Source organism: Epinephelus lanceolatus, chromosome 6, assembly GCF_041903045.1.
Source record: "Epinephelus lanceolatus isolate andai-2023 chromosome 6, ASM4190304v1, whole genome shotgun sequence".
In the NCBI taxonomy this organism is placed as follows: domain Eukaryota; kingdom Metazoa; phylum Chordata; class Actinopteri; order Perciformes; family Serranidae; genus Epinephelus; species Epinephelus lanceolatus.
The window spans coordinates 43,506,376-43,528,055 of record NC_135739.1 but is presented as its reverse complement, the minus strand read 5'-3'; the positions used below and the strand labels follow the sequence as shown (position 1 = coordinate 43,528,055).

General features: G+C 44.6%; 1 protein-coding gene and 1 long non-coding RNA gene across 2 annotated transcripts; one reads left to right on the top strand and one right to left on the bottom strand.

The window, feature by feature from the left end:
- The first annotated feature begins 215 nt into the window (after positions 1-215).
- On the top strand, positions 216-7,587 carry LOC144463732 (uncharacterized). The gene is made up of 5 exons (XM_078169132.1): positions 216-555; positions 4,191-4,269; positions 4,366-4,419; positions 4,524-4,598; positions 4,739-7,587. The coding sequence occupies exons 1-5, from the start codon at positions 216-218 to the stop codon at positions 5,733-5,735; spliced, it is 1,545 nt and encodes a 514-aa protein (XP_078025258.1). The 3' UTR covers positions 5,736-7,587.
- An 8,616-nt stretch (positions 7,588-16,203) lies between these two features.
- Positions 16,204-19,434, bottom strand: LOC144463707 (uncharacterized). The gene is made up of 2 exons (XR_013491742.1): positions 18,400-19,434; positions 16,204-18,298 (listed from the first exon to the last, which is right to left on the bottom strand). It is a non-coding gene; the product is annotated as an uncharacterized LOC144463707 (long non-coding RNA).
- Positions 19,435-21,680: the final 2,246 nt, after the last annotated feature.

The window sequence follows — 21,680 nt, the reverse complement described above, 5'->3', positions numbered from 1 at the left end:
CTGTTCTAAACTTAACTCAACCATCTCCTCACTTAAACCTGGTGACCCTGACCTCATTATCAACACAGAGGAGGTGGTGAGTGACCTCAAAAGGACCAAAGCGAACACCACGCCAGGGCCCGACATCTGTGGGCCTCAGGCACTGTGCTGAGCAACTGGGGGGTATATTCCAATACCTCTTTCAGTGTTCCATTAACTGCAACACAGTTCCCCAGATGTGGAAGCACTGCACAGTAATTCCCATACCTAAGAAGGGTACCACTACAGTCCTGAACAACCTCAAGCCTGTGGCTCTTATCTCCTTGGTGATGAAGGCCATGGAGAGAGTCATAAAAAATTACATCACCAAGGTAACGGATCCTATGTTGGACCTGCACCAATTTGCATACTGGGCTGGCAGAGGGGATGAAGATGCAAACATCCTCATCTTGGATTCCATCCACAAACATCTGGAAAATCCCAATACCACAGCCAGACTCCTGTTTGCTGACTTCTCATCTGTATTCAACACCATGCAGCCACATACCTTGACAGATCACCAACCGGTCACAGAGGGTACTGGTCAATAACATCCTCTCAGACGTCTACTTCACCTCAAAAGGTTCGCCACAAGGGTGTGTCCTTTCCCCCCTCCTCTACATCCTCTACACAGATGACTGCAGATCCACCCAGCCGAACTGTCACATGGTGAAATTTGCAGATGACACAGTCATTTTGTCTCTTTTTTCAGAATCCACACAACATCACAGCTCAGCCCTGCAGGAGTTTGTCAGGTGGTGTGATATCTCCTGTTTAGAGCTGAATGTGGAAAAAACTAAAGGGATGATAGTGACGTAGGATTAATATTTATTGAAATAACATCATCCCCACGTCACAGTGTTTTTTCAGTGGTTCAGCAGTGGAGTTAGATTTGTATGAGCCATGATATTATAGACATAATGTATTTATGAAAATTAGAGGATAAGAAGGTAAATGAGCCTTGTTTGTGAGAGCCTTGCATCATCTTATCAGGAGGATGACAGGTGAGCTGCAGCCTCTCAGGTGAGCTCTGATCACAGTGAAACATCTGGCTCTAAATTCATGATCTCATGAACAAAGAAAAACAAGTGTACGTTTTTGAGAAGGTTTAATGATCAGTTCATATTTGAGAATTGCGGCTCTGCTTTGAAGTACCATTTTTATGCCTCTGCACCGGTGATGGCCGTGGTTGGGAGCGTTCTGTTTTGGGGTTATCCATCCATCCATATATCCCTACATCTGTCCATCCCATCCTTGTGAACAAGATATCACAATACCGTGAGGGAATTTCTTCAAACTGGTACAAACATTCACTTGGATTTAACTGAATGAATGAACTGATGGGATTTCAGTGGTCAAAGGTCAAGGTCAGTGTTACCCCTTTTCCACCAAAGCAGTTCCAGTGCTGGTGCTGAGCTGGTGCTGGTGCTGGTGCTGGTTCTCAGTTGGTTCAATTTGCAAACCAGCTGAGAACCGATTTGCTTTTCCACGGCTGGAGGTGGTTAGGGTGCCACGTCATTGCGTCACTGTATACGTCACTGTATACGTCATTCGAGCTCGAATGATGGCGGACCACATATTTGTGCAGCTGTTGCTCCTGGCTCTACGAGGCTTCATCGGCATCCAAACACGGCAGTTACATGGTATTTGTGCTGCCTAACAATGCGGTTCGTCTCTTACTATTACTGAATGTGAGATTGCTATGTTAGTCTTTGTTGTAAGCTAACGTTAGCTGGCAGAGCACAGGGGGTCATCCCTATGTAAACAAAAGAATATTGATCATGGCCGAAATAAAGATAAAGATAAATAATTATGTACAGTTAATGCGTTTCCCCGTTTGCTTATGGGTACAGGGAAACATGTTTGAAACACATAGTTTAGTTTATTTAACGCAGATTTTTTTTAAAAAAAAATAAAATTTGTCATTGAAATGAGTAAGGCATTTTTAAAAAATCTTTATATCTAATTATTCTTTTGTTTACGAACACTGGTAGATAATTATCTTGCCATCAGATGGTCTTTGGCTGCTCCTGACGCTACCGTCATAAAAACAAGAGAGGAAGAAATCTGAGTATCTGATTGGTCGAAGGACCGAACTGAACAGGTGATACCAACATCCGTGATCAACAACATAGACGCATTTATTTTTATCACAAAACTAATAAATAATCATGGTGGATTTACTGAACAGAGTTCCAGAATAAACGCTGCACTTAACAGCTTATTTATCTTTATTTCGGCCATGATAATTATTCTTTTCTTACCAGTTGGTCTTTGGCTGCTTGAAGAAATCTGCACTGACTGAAACACTGCATTTAATGGCTGTATTAAAAAAAACCTTCTGTAAAGGATAAAATTACCCAGATTGCACACCACAGATCGCCCAAAGGGTAAGTTTCTGATTGTAATTTCTCCCCTTTATGCTCCGTTGTGTGTGTTTATAGATATTAAAACAACATATTAATGCAACTGCTATGTTTCCTGCCTTTTTTGGATAAGCGGGGAACATAGAGCCTTTTTTTAGTAAGAGGGTAACATAGAACCCGGGAAATATACAACCTTTTTTGTGCAAGCGGGGAACATAGAACCTTTTTTGCAGGGTTAAATGGGGAACATAGAACCCAGGGAACATAGAACCCGGGGAACATAGATACGCTCCCGAGCACAGCTAATTCACAACGCAAATGTGTATGTGTACTTATTTAGACATCTGAGGGCTAGTTTATTGTAGTTTCAGTTGGACAAAAGAGGCTGCTTAGCTCTGTGAAATGAACTCTACTATTTGAAATGCATGTAATAAACACAATAAAATACTGCGGTTATCCTATCTGCATGCAACCGCTGGCACTGGAGTCTTCCAAAAACTAATCCTAACACAAGCAAAACTTTATTAAATGAGGCATAATGGTTAAATAGCATGATGGATATTCATTTTAGTATTGATCACTCTCCACTCAACATGCTTATTTACCTATACATTTTTGTCTTTATAAGTAATCTTGCAACTGATGGCAAGCCGAAGATCACCCGTTGTCTGGGCACACCCAAGATCTCACTACTGGTGAGTAGTATATAGGGACCAGCTTTGCGCGTGCACGTGAAATGCGCGTGCGTGCGCGTGCACGTGAAACGCGCGTGCGTTCCCCCCCCCCCCCCACCCCCCCTCACACACGCCCCTCCCCCAATCCCCTCCCCCACAAACGTCATATGAAATCCTGCTCTCATTGGTTAAACATAGCGCCTCCTTCTGGGGGTGGTTCCGAATGAAACCGTAGCTATTGGCTAATCAAAAGCCCCTCCTTGCGTAATAATCCCCTCCCTCAGACATCCCCCCCCCCCCCCCCCCCCCCCCCACCCCGCCGCTGCCCCGGACCGGAAAGAGACGATAAGTGTTGATTCAACACCTCGCCTACCCCAGACCATTGCGAGTGGTGCCAGGATGTCCGAAATCAGAGGAATTAAGAATGCCCAGGTGTTTTTTTACAACGACCCCCTGCTGTGCACCATCTGTTTGGTGTAATAAATGTTCAGACATGTCTGGGCAAAACATGTGAAGAAAGTACAGTAGCCAATCATACGGCAAGGCTAGACCAACATCCAATCAGGGTTTAGTGATGTGTGTCGTGCTTGCTTAATGTTTTACCCAAATGTATAAAAATCTCTGTGAAACAAGCAGAGGACATTTTCTTTAAAAAAAGGCTAGGTTGCGTGAAACACAGCGGACCCTTTTCTACTGCTTTACTGCGGACAATGGCTTCAATTAACGGTAAGCGTGCCTAAACTATATTGGATAACATTGCTCTCTAGATACTTAATTTTTCTCAGAAAAAACATTCTAAAAACTACAACTACAAAAAAAAAAAAAAAAGTGTTTTCTTATTAGGCGCAGTTGCTGACGATTCCGGAGTTGAAAACCGTGCCCCTGCACCCCGCCGCACCGGCCGTAAGTTAAAATAACATTTCGTTGTGTGTGTGTGTGTGTGTGTGTGTGTGTGTGTGTGTGTGTGTGATCGTGTGTGTGTGTGTGTGTTTACTTATTTTCATTATTACTGATATTAAATTCTAAACATAATGAATGTATTTTCGTTTTAAATCTTGACCTAATGAATGTATTTTATTATTATTATTTTAAAGAGTGTGTTACTAGGCTAAATAATGGTATTACTTTCCAGCTGCAACACAAAGACGCTCACTTTCGTTGAAAAGGAGCAGAACAGACCCTCCAGCCTCTGCTGCTAGAGATTTTATACCGTAAGACTGTTTTCTTTATATATTTTATTTATCATTAATGGGGGAATGCTTGCGGCATCATTGTAAACATCTGTTTTACCTCCTCTTTCTCCACAGTGCACAGCGCAGGCCGCTGAGACCCCTCCATCAGTTCTCTAGCGGGTTTAACACGTAAGACATAATGTTTTAATGCTACTTTATATGAATATTATGCTAATATGTGTCGGATACAGAATACTGCTAACATATCGTTTTTTTTTGTTTTTCCATAACAGTGCCTGGGCGATTCACCAGGACTACCCATCTGAAAATTTCCAGAGGGTTACACCGTCAGGACAAGGATTTCTCACGTAAGACACGTCGTTATATATAATAATAATAATAATAATAATAATAATAATAGCAGCCTAATAATGATAATAATAATATTAATAATAATGATAACGTTAATGTTGTATTTTTTTTTATTTTTTTTTTTTTTAATAAACAGTACTCAACCGCCTGAGCTGACGGCCACGCAAGAAACAAACGCTGCGGTAGCTGCGTTACTGGTTGCCCAGGGATTATCTGCGGGTGGAGCGTGGAGCGCACAAGGATCAGGCGGTGTAGAACCGGCTCCAGCGAGTGTTGAGGAGTGCTTCAACGACACATTCGAGGAGGTCGGGGAGTCTGTGAACTCGTTTTCTAACGGCCGAGAGGAAGTCGGCGGAACAGCGGGCGCCCAGCAGCGTGAGAGGGCATCGATCAGTGAGGAACACGGACCATCTCCTCCTCCTCCTCCGCACCGGCGGCTATTTCACGAGGGAATATCTGTAGAGGCTTTGTGGAGTCATCAGGAGTCGCTCTTCCCACCACTGGACACCAGCCTACAGCATCAGCACGAAGTAAGCAAAGATCTGTTTTCTACAAGTACACCTGTGAAGGCTGGCGTTGCTGATACTGGTGCTGCTTCTGCTCCCGCAGCGGGGAGAGGTGTGTGTGTGGGGAATCTCCCCACAATCCCTACATTATTAAGAGGTGATGACTATATTCCAGATTTTGATGACCTGTTAGACAGTACTGGTGATTACAGACACAGTAACTTACCCAATTTACTGACATTATCACCTATACCCGCTTCATTTCCTCCCCCTCCCGCTGTTTTTGCTGACGTTGTTGTTGAAAATGGTGAAGAGGAGAGCATAGTATTTGTTGACGTATATCCAGGCCAGGCCTCCACCCCGCCGCTACCCCCCAGGGTCCTCCTCCCCCCTCCATCCCCTATCCCTCTTCCCAGGCCTCCCCCATCAGCTGTTGGTGTTGTTGTTGATGCTGTTGATGAGAGCGTGGTATTTGTTGACGCATATCCAGGCCAAGCCTCCACCCCGCCTCCAACTACCCCTCCTCAGCCTATCCCTCTCCCCCTGCCTCCTCCAGTAGGTGTGGTTGTTGATGCCGGTGTTGAGAGTGTCGTAAACCATACGCCCCCGCCCTCCAGCCCTCCTTAGCCTCCTGTCCCTCTCCCCCTGTCTCCTTCAGTAGGGGTGGTTGTTGATGCCGGTGTTGAGAGTGTCGTAAACCATACGTCCCCGCCGTCCACCCCGCCTCCACCTACTCCTCCTCAGCCTATTACCGACCCTGTCTCACCCTCTGATTCTCCCATACCAGAGGCTGCTCTAGCAAGAGAGAACGTTTTGCTCAAAATCAGGTGCAGGCAGCAGGCTAGGTTAATCAAGCGCGAACAGCGGCAGAAAAGAATTGCCGAGACGCGATACCTCCTCCTGGCAAGCGAGCGGCGAAACCTGATTAGGAACAGTAAAACTAACAAGCGACGCTACAGAGCCCTTAATACACAGGTACAGTTGATTAAACAGAGCGTCGGTACCTTAATTGAACTACAGCACACAACCACAACATCAATAAATAATCTAGTAGACGCATTGTGTAGAAAAACAGGAACACACAGTAAGTAGACGTAGATAATGGCACCACCAAGGAAACTGTTAAAAACGAATGAGCACTCAGGTCGGGATGGTCGTTATGACACCGATGACGAAAGCACACATTTTACTGATAATGTCGATTCGTCCCAGTGCACTACAGAGGGGCAGCGTGCTTTGACAGGTACAGTTAGGGAACGTTTTAACACACCCTCTGGACCAGATGTATTGGCTAGCCACAGCAGTGTTATGCGCTGGTCCAGATACATTTTAAAAAGAATGCGGGGGATAGAGAAGAGAACAGCGCTGTTTTTAAGAGACAGAATTTTATCCTCATCATCATCGCCATCACCACCACACGCATGTGGTTCAGGTTCTGGTGTTGCTGCTACTCCCGCTACATCTAATGCTGCTGTTATTGTAGAAATCGGTGTTAATAATAATAACAACAGTGACAATGATAATAACAGTGATGATAATATAGCCTCACCATGCCGCTGCTGTCAGTTCTGGGACTGTGAGTGTCTCCGGTGTGAATGTGTGCGTGATAGTGGGGTCTCTGCTGAACATGCTGCTGTCGGTTCTGGGGCCGTGAGTGTCTCTGGTGTGAATGTGTGTGATCGTGGGGTCTCTGGTGTGAATGTGTGTGATCGTGGGGTCTCTGGTGTGAATGTGTGTGATCGTGGGGTCTCTGCTGAACATGTTGCTGTCGGTTCTGTGAGTAACTCTATGGTCTGTCAACACGGTGCAGGAAATCCGGTAGAAGGAACACCCGCTGTGCCGTCTACCAGTACAGGCGGTGCACAGTTGTGTGTCCGTGACATACCTAGATTCAACGCTGCCGAATTTCGCCAGAGGGTCGATTTCAGAGACGTTAGTCTTGATAATATCACCCAGGCAATTGACAGTGTTAGAGAGAGGTTGTCAGGCGTGATTGGTGCAGCCTTAGAGGACTCTCCTGCAGGTAGTGTATTAAATGTGGTTTTGAGAGGACCATCTCTAGCCAGCGATGTGCAAGCTGTTTTAAGCTCTGACAACGCATATAACGCTGACGAGTTTTTGGAGGTGATCTCTCAAGTTGTGCAGAGTAATGACACGTCGCTGACAGATGATGATCTGGAGTTTGTTGTGACCGTGGCACGTGGTAGTAGTGGTGCTGGCTCTAGACTGAGGCTAGGAAGCGTCCCTTATGATGAAATTTTATCCAAGAAGGGAAGGCACCTGTATAACCCTGAAAACGATGGGTCTCAGAACAGTCTTTGTTTCTCTCTTTGTCTCGCCCATTTTGTTAATGAAAGCTTGTCTGCCGCTGATAAAATGCAGTATGCTAAACAACTGCATAGCGCTGTAGGATTTGATGAAACCCACAAGGTGTCGCTCTCTGATATCACAAAATTTGAAAATCACTTAAACCTAAAAATTGTAGTATTCCACCATGGTTCAGGGCGTAAACACCTACAGTGTTACAAAACCCATGACGCAGTACACGCCAGCACTGTGTGGATGTACCTGCACAATGACCATTATTACCTGATTGTAAATAAATCCGGTTTCTTTGGCGGTACCTATGTGTGTGACTACTGTTACGGTTCATACACAGAACCGTTTAAGCACGTTTGTAAATACCTCTGCAATGTTTGTTATACACCGTGTCACATGCACACAGGGGCCACTGTAAAATGTACAGAGTGTAAACGAATCTGCAAGTCCAGACACTGCTATCATCAGCATAAACACCCTCACTCTAAACACGACGCAGCGCCGTGTGACAAAGTGAAATATTGTGAAGAGTGCGGTAAAACCTACAAGGCGGCAAGAACGCAGCATAAATGCACACCACCAAAGTGTACACACTGCGGTGAGGCCCTAAATGAGAGCGATGCGGTACACCAGTGTTTTATCCAGCCGCTGAAAAAACAAACCCCACACACAAAATACATATTTTTTGATTTTGAGACGCGTTATCACGAGGGCAAGCACGAAGCAAACTTTGTGTGCGCTATGGACACAGAGGGAAACAAATTTTGTTTCAACACCCTGAAATGCGTTGACACGTTTGTTAAACGGTACCGGCAGCCAAAATATAAGGGGTACACATTTATTGCACACAACGCCTCTGGGTTTGATAATTACATACTGCTGGAATATTTTGTGCAACAGGGGATCCCTCCCACAGTAACCATGCGTGGCAGTAGGGTCATCCTGATGTATGACAAGGCATTCCAGCAACGCTGGATCGATTCTTTCAGCTTTCTACCCATGCGTTTATCCAGGACACCGGCTGCCATGGGTTTTGAGGACATGGAGAAGGGGTATTTTCCGCACAAGTTCAACACCGAGGCGAACGAGTACTATGTGGGCAAATACCCCGACCCCTCTTATTACGGGTACAACGCCATGTCTGACAGCGACAAGCATAGGTTCATGATGTGGTATGACACCGTCCGTGAGAAAACCTTTGATTTCCAGACAGAAATTTGCCACTACTGTGTTAATGATGTAGAAGTGCTTCGCAAGGTCTGTCTAATTTATCGTGAGACATTTATCAGGTGCACAGACCTCGACCCGTTCGCGTTTACGACACTGGCGTCGAGTTGCATGGGCGTTTTCAAAACGCGTTTTCTACCCAAAGACACCCTCGCCCTCACGTATGAAGGCGCATACACCCAGCAGAATAAAACCTATTCTGAGGTGTCTATGCAGTGGCTGGAATACGTGGCCAAGGTAGAAGGCTCCGAGATTAGACACGCTTTGAACCGCGGTGAGCACCGATTTGGGCAGTTTTTTGTGGACGGGTATAACACGGCCACAAACACCTGCTACGAGTTTGCGGGATGCTTTTTTCACGGATGTGTCAAGTGTTGCGTCCAGACCGAAGTGAATCCTGTCACCAAAAAACCCTATGGCAGTCTGTACCACTCATTCTGTGAAAAAATATCAGCGTTGAAAAGCGTGCATGGTCTGCGTGTGGTGGTGATGTGGGAATGTGAGTGGGAGGCGCTAAAACGTTCAGACCCATCTGTTCAGGCGCACCTCAACACTTACAGGCCCAAAGAACGCCTCGACCCACGACAAGCCCTTTTTGGAGGGCGTACAAACGCCATCAAAATGTACCACAAGGCTGATAACGCAGATGAGAAAATCAGATACTACGATTTCACAAGCCTGTATCCTACTGTACAGTCAAAAAAACAATACCCAGTTGGACACCCTCAAATTATCCACCGAGATTTTGGTCCGGTGGAAAATTATTTCGGGTTTGTAAAGTGTACCGTGCTTCCTCCCAGAGGTCTGTACCACCCCGTACTACCCTACAGGTGTCACAAAAGGCTCATGTTTCCGTTGTGTGGCAGGTGTGCTGAGGAGTTAAACCAGACCAGTGTCTGTGCGCATACTGACGCCGAGCGACAGCTGTCAGGTGTGTGGGTCTCATTTGAACTTCAGAAAGCTGTCGAGAAGGGGTACCAGATTGTCTGCATTGATGAAGTGTGGCATTTCCCAAACAAGACAGACACATTGTTCAAGGAATATGTCAAGACGTTTTTGAAGTGTAAGCAGGAGGCGTCAGGCTACCCCGGGCATGTCACTACTCCTGCAGAAAAAGCCCAGTACATACGCGACTACCATGAAAAGGAGGGGATTTTACTCGATGCTGACAAAATCTGTGTCAACAAGGCGGTCAGGAATTGTAACAAGCTTCTCCTGAACTCATTGTGGGGCAGATTCAGCATGCGGAGTAACATGCCCTCCTGCGAGTTAATTACAGAACCGGAGAGATTCACACAGCTCATGTTCAGCGACCATTATGACGTGCGTCAGTTTGGGTTTATATCCGATGACGTGGCCATTGTCCAGTGGTGTCACGCAGATGGTAAGGCGTCCAGAGTGAATGATGTGAATGTGTTCATAGGGGCTATGACCACCGCCTATGCTAGGCTGATGCTGTATGACTTGTTGGACAGGCTACAGGAGCGTGTGCTGTACTGTGACACGGACAGCGTCATTTTCACGTCCAGCCCAGGTGATTGGGTTCCCCCTCTAGGCTCATACTTGGGTGACTTAACCGACGAGATCAATGACGGTGATGTGTGCGGGCTCCCAGAGGAAGATTATATCACAGAGTTTGTGTCTGGGGGTCCAAAGTGTTACGCCTACTGCACAAAACTTGGTAAAACGCAGGTCAAGTGCAAGGGTGTCACACTTAACGCCAAAAATGCAGCAGTGCTCACCCACGAGTCGCTTAAGGGGTTGGTCCAGTCCTTTGTGACCAATCAGAACACTCAGATGCATGTGATCACAGAGGCGGAAACCATCAGACGTGATAAAAAGAAGTTTCATCTTAAAAATGACATAGTACACAAAAAAGTCAAGGTGGTATATAACAAGCGCAGAGTCCTGTCAGACTACAGCACGCTGCCTTATGGCTACTAACATCTCTTTTGACTCAAGACTGCAGCATCCGTTTAGTTTGGTGGTGAGTGGTCCCTCAAATTGTGGAAAGACGTATTTTGTCAAGGGTCTTATTGAAAATGCATCTACAGTTATTTCACATAACATTGATAATTTGGTCTACGTATACTCATGCTGGCAGCCTTTATATGACCAACTCCTTAAATTAAGAGACATCAACTTTGTTAAAGGGTTACCCGATTCCCTGTGTGACGATGAGTTATTACCCCCGGACAAGACTAATCTACTCGTCATAGACGATTTAATGAATGACGCCAGTAACAATATAGAAGTTCAGAATGTATTCACCAAATATGTCCACCATAGAAATCTCAGCTGTATATATCTGGTTCAAAATTTGTTTATACAAGGCAAGGCTAGCAGAACCATTAGTTTAAACACAAACTACCTTGTCTTGTTCAAAAACCCTAGGGATAAATATCAGGTTACACTTCTGGGCAAACAGATGTTTCCTGGAAACACTAAATATTTTTTAGAGGCGTTTAATGACGCCACTAGTTCTGCATACGGGTATCTCCTCATAGATTATAAAGCTGCCACTCCAGACCACTTGAGGCTCAGAACCGCTTTGTTATCAAATCAGCACGTTGTTTATATGCCTAAAAAACAAAGGGCTAAATAATGTCGTCACGCGTGCAGAGGAATCTAGCCATGTTGGAGTTGTTATATAAAGCAACGCCGGGTATGAGAAGGGTCATTGTGTGTGGCGCTAGCGCAGACTTTATCGATGCACTCTGTGAAATAGCTTTAAATGTGTTGAGAGGTAACATCCCTTTGACAGAAAAACAGTACGCTCAGTTAAAAAAGAAGAGAGGCATCATCAGACTGGTTGCGGACAAAAATGTTAAACATTTAAAGAAGAAAAAGACGATTAACCAGAGCGGCGGGTTTTTACTACCACTACTTGGAGCAGCTATACCATTTATTACAAGCCTGATAAGCAGAGGTTAAGAAAGAAGAATATGGAGCATGCGCAGAAGATGTTTTTGGTTCCTCAGCATCAGCTTGACATGTTAAAACAGCAACAACAGCAGCAGCAGCAGCAGCAGCAGTATCAGGACCAAAACACTGCAAGCATAAGACAGGTAGTACAAAACGATCTTGACCGAGCCATGTCTGACATTTTGAAACTACCGGACACAGACATATATGAAAAGGCCAAAAAATACTCTCAAGTACTGCAGCGTTATTTGGCATTGGTGAGACAGGGTGAGCGTGAAAAAACTGTACTGACCCTGTCAATGCCTGATACCGAAATTAGACCCGAGGACCGCAGACCTGACGATGATGATGATGATGGGCATAAAAAGGACACGGTTTTAGAGGGTGTGTTAAAACACATTCCCAAAAGAAGTCAGAGAAATGCTGAATACATTCTAGATGCAATTACCCGCTCAAAGCATGTTTTATCCTGGACAGACAACGCTGAAATTGTTGTTAACGGTCGTCCCCTCCACGGTACTCATTTGTATGACCTGGTGAAAAGTGTCACTGCATCACACAACATTTCAGACATTTCTAGACCACTGGGGTGGGACGTGTTCCTAAAAACCCTAGCCCATTTAAACATACCTTTAATGGCCATCCCTAACAAACAGGTGCGTGGCGATATAGCTGAGTATAAAAGAATCGGAGACGCCCCTAGTTTTTCAGCCCATAAAAGCAAAGGGAAAAAACGGTCGGTAATAGACTCACCGGGGTACTTTAGCACCCCACTAAGGACACCTGCTTCAACACGTTCACTACCTCACAGACTAAACACTTCACAGTGGGAGGATTTTTAATAATAAAAGGATGTGTGTAATTTTGTTACAGTTGTTCTGATTTCTTTATCTTTTTTTAATATTTACTTTTGAATGCCGTTTGAATGTATTTTTATTTTTCATTATTACTATTATTAAATTCTTAACCAATTTAATGTATTTTTGTTTTTTAACTCTTGCCCAATTGAATGTATTTTTATTTTTCATTATTACTATTATTAAATTCTTGAATGTATTTTCATTTTAAATTCTTGACCACTTGAATGTATTTTTTCATTTTAAATTCTTGACCAATTTAATGTATTTTTGTTTTAACTTTTGACCACTTGAATGTATTTTTTATTATTTACATTATTACTATTATTAAATTCTTGACCAAATGAATGTATTCTACAAATGTGTTAAATAAATGGAATGTCTGAACTGCGGATCATGCTTTCTCTCTCTTTTATTTATTAGAATTATTCACAGTCACACTGCATGTTGCTGCACTGTACACATGTGAAATTATATCCACGGCATACAGAGGGCTGTATTTTGTTTACAAACTTGCACACCATAGCATCATTGCGTGCCAGATTAGCACTATACATGTTTAATATTCTTGTAAAAGGAATTCCTCTTTGTATATGACACAGAAAAAAGACACAATGCTGTCCACAGGTTGTAGAGTAGTTGTTCTGAACCTGCCTCTGGGAATAATACACGCCTGCACAGTTTTCAACGAGGTATCTGTATATCTCCGATGGAAATTTGTCGCTGTTGGGAGGGTTTCCAAAACTGTCGAAAAAATATCCATGCTTCTGTTTCGTAATATAAATAGCGAGCCAGTGTTCACCGGGCATGTTAGAGGGATGTGTATTCACAACCAGCATGGCTGGGAACGCTGTGCCTTTATGGTTTGACAGCTGGTCGCATGCCAGGACTCCTAAAAAATTTGTCCCGTTAATGATTCTTTTATTGAGGATGCCGGTCAGCTCTATAGTGTTCATGGCTGATACCGCTTCTTCTTCTTTTTAGTAATAATCCAAAAGTACTTGTCTCTTGTTTGATATTTCGATAACAGAATCGTAAACAGCATAACACACGAGGTTAACGGTGCGCTGTAGAGGTACTCTGAAACGGACTTCCAACCTCACATTACCACTTTTAATCAGTGATACGTTCCCTGCACGACCATCGTCCGGTTCCAGATTGAAGCAGAATAACGTGTAACCATTCCCGAAATCATTACGTGATATGGCCAGAGACCTGTCTTTTAAATGACGTCCTGTAGTTTGTACCAGCTGGAAATACTCTCTCACATACTGGCCTCTCTGAAATAGTGGCTGAAAGGGCTTTGCAGGGTGAGACTGCTCGTCTGCGTACAGGCTAATAAACTCTGTATCGTAATGCTGAAAACAGAAGGGGTTCCGGTTATAGCTCCCCGAATATGCCTCATGGTCAACAAAGCCTATGATGACGAATTTGGGGATTTGTCCCATGTAAAGATTTTCCTGGTTGCACACTCTTGTTCCTGCAGGTATGGAAAATGTTTTCAGAGCCACTCTGTCAATAGCGTATTTAGCGTTAGTGTGCTGCAGTGCCCTGCTATGCGCCAATCTAACGGCAGGTGCCACGGCCACCTTTTTCACAAATAAGCTAGCCGATACGATCTTCACGGCGTATTGATTATTTTGCGCAGTCATTAAGGCAAACTCGTCCTTTGATCGAATAAATTTTAGGGAAATGTCTATACCGTTTAACAATAACTTTTCCTGAAAAAACAAATCGGAGTGTATTGGTGCTATTAATTCCACAGTGCGGCTGTTGACAGTGTATCGCCCTCTTTCGGCTAGGCCTTCATTATCTCCGGCTATGGAGGCAACATTCATGTGGTCTGCTGTGTCTTTACAAAACAGGCCGCTGCTAAACTGTGTATCCAAGGTGTCCTTTCCGTAGTTGATTAAACACTCGATTATCCCACGGTACGGGTATGTGTTGGAAGATTGGGTTATAAGCCTGTCTCCTAACATGATATCCACCTGCGAGAATAACGTACACCCGGGGTAGTTGACAAAACCCACATCTGCGGCTTGGGCCAAATCGGTACCATCGGGGTTCGTGATTCTCGCGCGCATGTACAGGTAGGTATCGTTTAGATCAATGTAATCCTCGCCGCAGGCCGATATAAAAAATTCCAGAGGCCCGGCATCCCGTAATGCCGAAACCGGGGGTATTTCGACAAATGTAGATTTTTCAATGGATGTCTGTGTGTACGGCACTGTGAACAGATCCAGCTCCGTCTTCACACATTCTTCCGACTGGTTGTGTATGAGAGCCATGGCCGGTGCTGTTGTTTTCTCTTCTCAGACTAGAATATGTCTTTACGCAGAATCACCGAGCGTCTTTTGGAAGTTGCGCTTCTCTTGGCGGCCGACTTCTTTCTGATGCGTCGTGTCACTTTGACGGTCGTTTTACGCTTTTTGGACCTGCCGGAGCTGCGACCCCTCGACGAGGGGGGTCTCTTGGACAATCTTTTTCTGATCACCATCAACCCGTTTCCTTCCTGTCGTCTCGATACAGCGCTTCTGGCAATGTTGGACGCCATATCCCCTACAATGTTTACAGCTGCGTTTTTTAAATGTGGCTTGGCGATGCTGAATCCTTTTTTAAATAACGGTACAGCCATTCTAAGCAAGCCCCGAAATATGCCGCCTAAACCGTTACCGTATTGTGTACTTGAACCTATAAATCCGGGTAATTCGCCACCCGCTTGGTTCATGTAATATGTCATATATCGGGCATCGTCACGCACATATGGTGTGTAGGCCATTTTCTCAGGTCTAGAAATACTGCTTCACAGGTCTAAAGTGTAGTTTAACAATCACTTTTCCGTACGTGAATTTGATCGTTTTTTAACGATATCTCGATATCGTCAATGACAGATTTGGAGAGCGATGTATAGTGTGGCTTGTCATATGTCAGAGTGGGCATACGACCTACCTCCGGCGTTATATTTATACATCGGAGGAGCGGCGCGTGGCTGTCTCCCACTAGCTGATAATCAACGATATCGCTGTAAACGTATATATTATAAACTCCCCCAAAAATATCTGCGGGGTGAGGACTGGCGTAGATTTTCTTAAAAATAGGGGTCACCGGTATCTCAAACGGCTCACCGGGCTTAAAACCCAATATTTCGGCCAGTTTCCCGCGGAACGTCACCTTATATCCTTCTCCTCCCGAAAAATAAACATGATTTGTAATGTTGTTATATTGAAGACCTAAGCGCGATGTTATCGGGTTGCCGATGCATTTAGCATTAAATTCTTTTAGTATTCTGGGAATGGAGTCGTAAAACCCTGCAAACAGTGTTATAGTGGCTGTCTGGTTGGTTTTACTGTCGTATATTAACACGTCCGTGTCAGAAGCAGGGAACGTTGACCACACCCTAGGGTACTGAAGTTCAATAACCCCCACCTCGTACGGTTCGCTCAGAACGATCGGTTTTGCTAATTTTGTTCGGTAGCGCCATATCTTGTTATTAGGATACACGTGTAGCGATGCATTACTCGGTAACGTGACATAAAATCCGTTCTTGTTCTCCATTTTCTTGATGTTGTTGGGACGTGCGACAATTCCAAAGTGGCTGTGTAAACAGATAACGCCCCGTGATATATATATATATATATATATATATATATATATATATTACACGTCAACGATGTCCTTTTCAGAGACCCACGAGTTAAATTTCTCAGGCCACCCCAACCATTTCACAAGCGCCATCTTTTTCCGGCCTATAGTTTTTCTGGATATTATTTTCTCTATTTTAAACACCTTGTTTTTGTCAATGATTACCGGCTGTAGCTCAGGCTCGTAAAATGCGCCTTTTACCTCATCACCCGAGCAATCTGATATTCTATACACAGGCTGGTCACGGGCTATGCGCCTAGTTATTGTAAAAAACTCGTCTGTATATGTTTGTTCATAACCTTTTCTAAACACCCCTCGGAGTTTTGATATTCTCACAGTGTCCCCTACATTATATTTGAACGATACGATCCTCGGCGGTTTCTTCTTCTCCTTGTACAGCGTGTTAAAGACGAGCTTCTCGTTGTCTTTGTTTACATCGGATGGGGCCATCTTTATCGATCTGTGGTGAGACTTGTTGTAAGCGTTGACGAGGTCCTGGACGACATCAACATATCTACGCGAATTAACAGACGTTAGATATCTCCACATGCGGGTCTTAAATGTTCTGTTGAAACGTTCAACCGTGCTAGCCTTAGTCTCGTTTGAGGTAGAGAAATGTTTAATTTTATACACCTCCATTAGGTGTTGAAACTGTTTGTTATAAAACTCTGTCCCCTGATCGGTTTGGAGTTTTACAGGTATGCGGCCTTCGTTCAAAATGTCTTCAAACGCCTTTGCAACAGATGTACCGGTCTTGTTTTTAAGACACCTAACCCATGCATATTTAGAAAATACATCGATACATGTCAGCAGGTAGCGCACATTGTCATTTTCTGCTGAATATTCACTCATGTCCACCAGATCGGCCTGGAACTGTTTGTCAATACCGCTAACCAACACCCTATTTCTAGGGAAGTGTACAGCTGCTCTAGCGTGGAGGGTATACACATCTTGCCCCTGCAAGTAACGCTTTACTTCAGGCATCCCCGGAGCCTCCCCAGTGCATTTTCTAACAGCGTCGCAAAGTTTTTGTACACCTCCAAGACCCCCTGGGTGTGCGGGGTCGTGGTAAATCTTGTCTAGCGTGCGCTCCATATTCAGTCAACAACACAAGTGGCCAAAATGAGGTCGACACACCGTCTTTTATTTATTTATTTATGGTTTTTCAACATGTTTAGGTATTTTACACACACCGTCACATCTCTGTCTATCATGTGTCGCACTAGGTGCTGAACTGCATCACAAACATCTAATGGCACACCATTTTTAATCATCAAAACACACGCATCACAAAGAAATGCACAAAGACAAATAACGTGGCCTGTTGCAAACGCCTCAGACTCATTACAGTTTGTGAAATATGCTGTTACCACATCTTTAACCGCTGATGAACTGTGTGCTGCCGCACACACGGTATCATTCCAATTTATAACATTTGTCCTTATATCGTTTAAATGGTTGTTGAATGTAACACAGTCGCGTGGGACACAGTCACCGGTAATTACCCCGTACAGAAGTGATGTCAGTCTGTTCATGGCATGGCGTCTTTTCCACGACAAAAGATACGTGGCTATTGTGATCCCAAACAACAACATCATTTTTTCTGTGGTAAATATTACAAATCTGTCGATATGCAGCAGCAGCAGCACTTGGTCCACACGGTGAAGGCGTTGCGTAAAGCGGTCTCGTGCTTGTGGTCCTCCATCGTCTCCATTTCCTCGTTGGCAGATATTCCGTCACATCCGGGTCTGAGATAGTGTCTCAGAGTCTCGGCCGCTCCTAAAAGCCTGTCTTGTGAGAAAGCCCCCGGTGATATCTGCGCAAACAGGTAATGTAGAGCTTTTCCTAGAGACTGCTTGAATACAGAGTCCAGAATCTGGTCAAAATACATACATCTGATCTGATCAAATTCAAACAAGCATGAGTGATGACGCTGACTCGGGTGGCTGATTTTACACCCGCTGCAGAGAGCTTTTGTTTTTTCCCACCCTGCGTGATACTGGCAGCGTGATAGAAAGTCTTTGATCGTGTCCACGTCGTCTTTTGTCAGGGACAGTGTCGAGACATGTCCCTTCTCCTCCTTCTTCTTCTCCTTCTTCTTCTTCACAAGCAGCGCCTCATGCGACTTCATATGAGGTGTGCAGGGTTCCACACCACCGCAATCGTTTTCCCAACACCCTCTAGTATCATCGTCGTCACAGGTGTTGATAAGGACACTACCTGTAAAAAAAAAACAAACAAAAAAAAAAAAAAAAACATTAAAATCTTATACACCGTTTATCATAATTTAAAATGACAAAAAATACAAAAGTTATGCTAACCTAGGCTTTATCAGTAGTCGACGTGTCTGATGATTTTCGGGCGGCACAGGGAAGGAAGGTGACTACCCCGCGCATTAGCCTGCGCATCATCGAAAAGAAGACGTTTTCTAACACTCTGATAAGAAGAGAGGATCCTGTCTCTTCTGATGCCCTTGTCAGCTTCGTCAAACAATTTCTGCAGAGATCTCCAGTCGCACCACTGAATAAAGAAAACAGTTTTAAACCACTCGTCACGCTCTTGAAGTGTAAGAGGGTAGGGTTGTTGTCCCCATGCGTCGCGGCCTCTGCTCGCGATCACAGATTCTCGATCTTTGCACACACTGAGAAAAATAAAGTCCTCCCGCCGTTTGTTAAAACGATCCGTCTCGACGCGGTACATCTCGGGGCCCGTTTTGCTGACCCACTGCGAGACATAAATACTCTCTGGGAAACCGGGTTGGTCTAGGTCAGGGCAGACCTCTGACCAAAACAATTTCCAATCTCTATGCATCAAACTGACCGTCCATGTTTCAACGCCTGGAACCACACTGCGACCGGTGGCCGCACTGAGTGTAACGACAGAGTCCTGATATTTAACATTGTAAACATACCCATTAACCCCCTCCAGCTCTAGCTCAAATTCACGATTCTCCGGAGTAACGAGACCACTTCCTACACGTCTCCTTTTCTTGTAAGGGGCCCGAGCATCCACAACCGTCGCCGGGTCATTAGACATACCTGGGCGGTCGCTTGACCCGATGCCACTGTTGCTGGTGCAGGAAGACATGGTTGCAGAAACGTCTTGCAGAATACAGGCGATCGTTGAAGAAAAAAAAAAATCAGAGTTCCTCCCGCCGTAGCTTCGCCGTCCGAGAAGTTGAGGATGTCCTGCTGAGAAAATCCCTTGTATATATATGCACACCACCTACATCCGGCCGCAAGGAGGGGCTTTTGATTAGCCAATAGCTACGGTTTCATTCGGAACCACCCCCAGAAGGAGGCGCTATGTTTAACCAATGAGAGCAGGATTTCATATGACGTTTGTGGGGGAGGGGATTGGGGGAGGGGCGTGTGTGAGGGGGGGGGGGGGCGGGGGTCTGGGCAACGCACGCACGTTTCGCATGCACACACGCACGCGCGGTTCACGTGCACACGCGCGCACGCGCATTTCACGTGCACGCGCAAAGCTGGTCCCTATATACTACTCTGGTGGGATACAATTGTTCCTGATTTCACCTCTGTCCAGTTCATCCAGAACTTCTTTGTGTCCCGAGAGTCATTCGAGTACATCTGCAGTTGAGTGAGGCATGTCATTGGCAGGAGGAACACAAATTACTGCTTGTGTGTCCCTATCCAGAAGCGGGTGGCGATTGCCATCTGGAAGCTGGCCACCGGCAGTGAATACAGAACCATCAGCCATCTTTTTGGAGTAGGCCTGAGCACTGTATTTAACTGTGTGCAGGATTTTTGCAATACAGTCATCAAGGTGCTGCTCCCTACCCACATTGCATGCCCTGATGCTGAGAAGTTGGTGGAAATGGCCGCTCACTTTCAGAGTCGTTGGAGGGTACCACAGTGTGTTGGTGCAATAGATGGAAGCCACATTCCAATTATAGCACCAGAGGAGTTTCCCAGAGACTATTACAACCGGAAGGGATGGCATTCGGTTGTTCTGCAAGCAGTTGTGGATGGCCAGGGAGTGTGCACAACGCCAGAGTCCTAAAACAGTCACATTTGTGGGAAGTCCTAAGTGACGGGGAATTTCTGGGCCAAAACAAAGTGTACACCTCTGGCTGTGATGTTGGACATTACCTGATAGGTGATCCAGCCTACCCCATGCAGAGCTGGCTCATGAAGCCCTTTGCGGACACAGGCAGATTGACCCCTGAACAACACACCTAAAAAGAAATGACCGCAAGCTTGACCTGAGCAAGAAAATGGCTCTGACCTGCTATGTCCTTCATAACATTTGTGAGGAACATGGTGACAATTTCACTGAGGAGCACCAGGACAGACAGGCCAACATTCAGCCTCCTCTTCAGGCATTACCAGAGCATGGCAACCAAGAGGGGGCTAACATTAGAGCTGCTTTAATGGCATATTTTAACAGAGGGAATGATTGAACCTGCCATTCAAATGTCTTGTAAGAGCCATGTATTTACTTTTGTTTCCACATATTAATTTTTTGTTTTGAGGGTTATTTTCCTCCGAGCCACCAGAGGTCAGAGTCGTGTCACGTAGCTAAGGCGGAAGGTGGCTACAGGTGTCTTAAATTTGTGTTGATTTTGTTAAGGTTTGCTGCAGTAGTAGGACGCCAACAGTTTGACTGTGCTCGGTTTTTATTTTTGTATTTCATTGTGATCAAAGGCTTATTGGAAGTTAAAGGAACCATTGCAAGAAATAAAACACATTTTGAGTTAAATCGCAACGTCTACCATCGGTTTTATTTTGTTTTGTGTTAAACAAAAAAAAGTATACGTCCTAACAGCCATTTATGCCACTGTCAGCTGGTAGCAGCTAAGTATAGGACTAGTCACTGCAGTTTGTTTTATTTAGTTCTAGTTGTGTATGCTGCACATGTTTTGGCTGCTACTCTATTGTTTTTGCTGTTTTGTTGCTGCTTACCTGACTTTTAAATGTGTTTGCTGGACTACTTCATATCACCAATATTGTTTCATAAATTCATAGAAATGATTACGGCTGTCATGTTCTCATTTCTTTATAAACAGTGACTGAAGACATCTATGAAAAGCATCTTCATAAATGGGTAACCTGTTGAGTTCTTGACTTGTTTTTACTAGCTTTACTTAAACTTATTACACAGTTAAATTGTACATCATCAAGTGAAAACACACAGAAGCAGACATGTCTCTTTAGAAAACGAAAATTTATTTAAATACAAAAAACAAGGTAAAGATAAAAGTGTGCGTTGAATGTGCAAAACAAACTATCCATGTGACAGAACTGCTCATTTCAGGGCTTGGGCCACCATGCACCCCATCAGTCCAAGAAACGCACTGGTGTCACTCTCCAGCTTCTGCAGCAGGGCATCATTCAGGCCCTTGATGTGCTGCAAGAACCTCTCGTCTGTCCTCTTCAGGTATTCCAGCAGCCCTGAGTTGCTGTCTCTCTTCCTCTTCCCTGTGTACAAGAATAGAAGAATCAGAACCCCAGTCATCAGTGGTAGGGGATTGTGTATGAATGATTGTTCATTTATCACAGCACATAATTATATTATCAAGTCATACTTTTAGGTATATCTCCATGTTTGCGTAGTGTCTGGTGAGACAAACTACTGGATA

What these genes read in the sequence shown, in the direction of transcription:
- LOC144463732 (XM_078169132.1), top strand. Translation starts at nt 216, where the DNA reads ATGTGGAAGCACTGCACAGTAATTCCCATACCTAAGAAGGGTACCACT. An exon ending in TCACCAACCGGTCACAGAGG is followed by an intron (nt 556 to 4,190) that starts GTACTGGTCAAT and finishes ATTACTTTCCAG; the next exon opens with CTGCAACACAAAGACGCTCA. An exon ending in GCTGCTAGAGATTTTATACC is followed by an intron (nt 4,270 to 4,365) that starts GTAAGACTGTTT and finishes CTTTCTCCACAG; the next exon opens with TGCACAGCGCAGGCCGCTGA.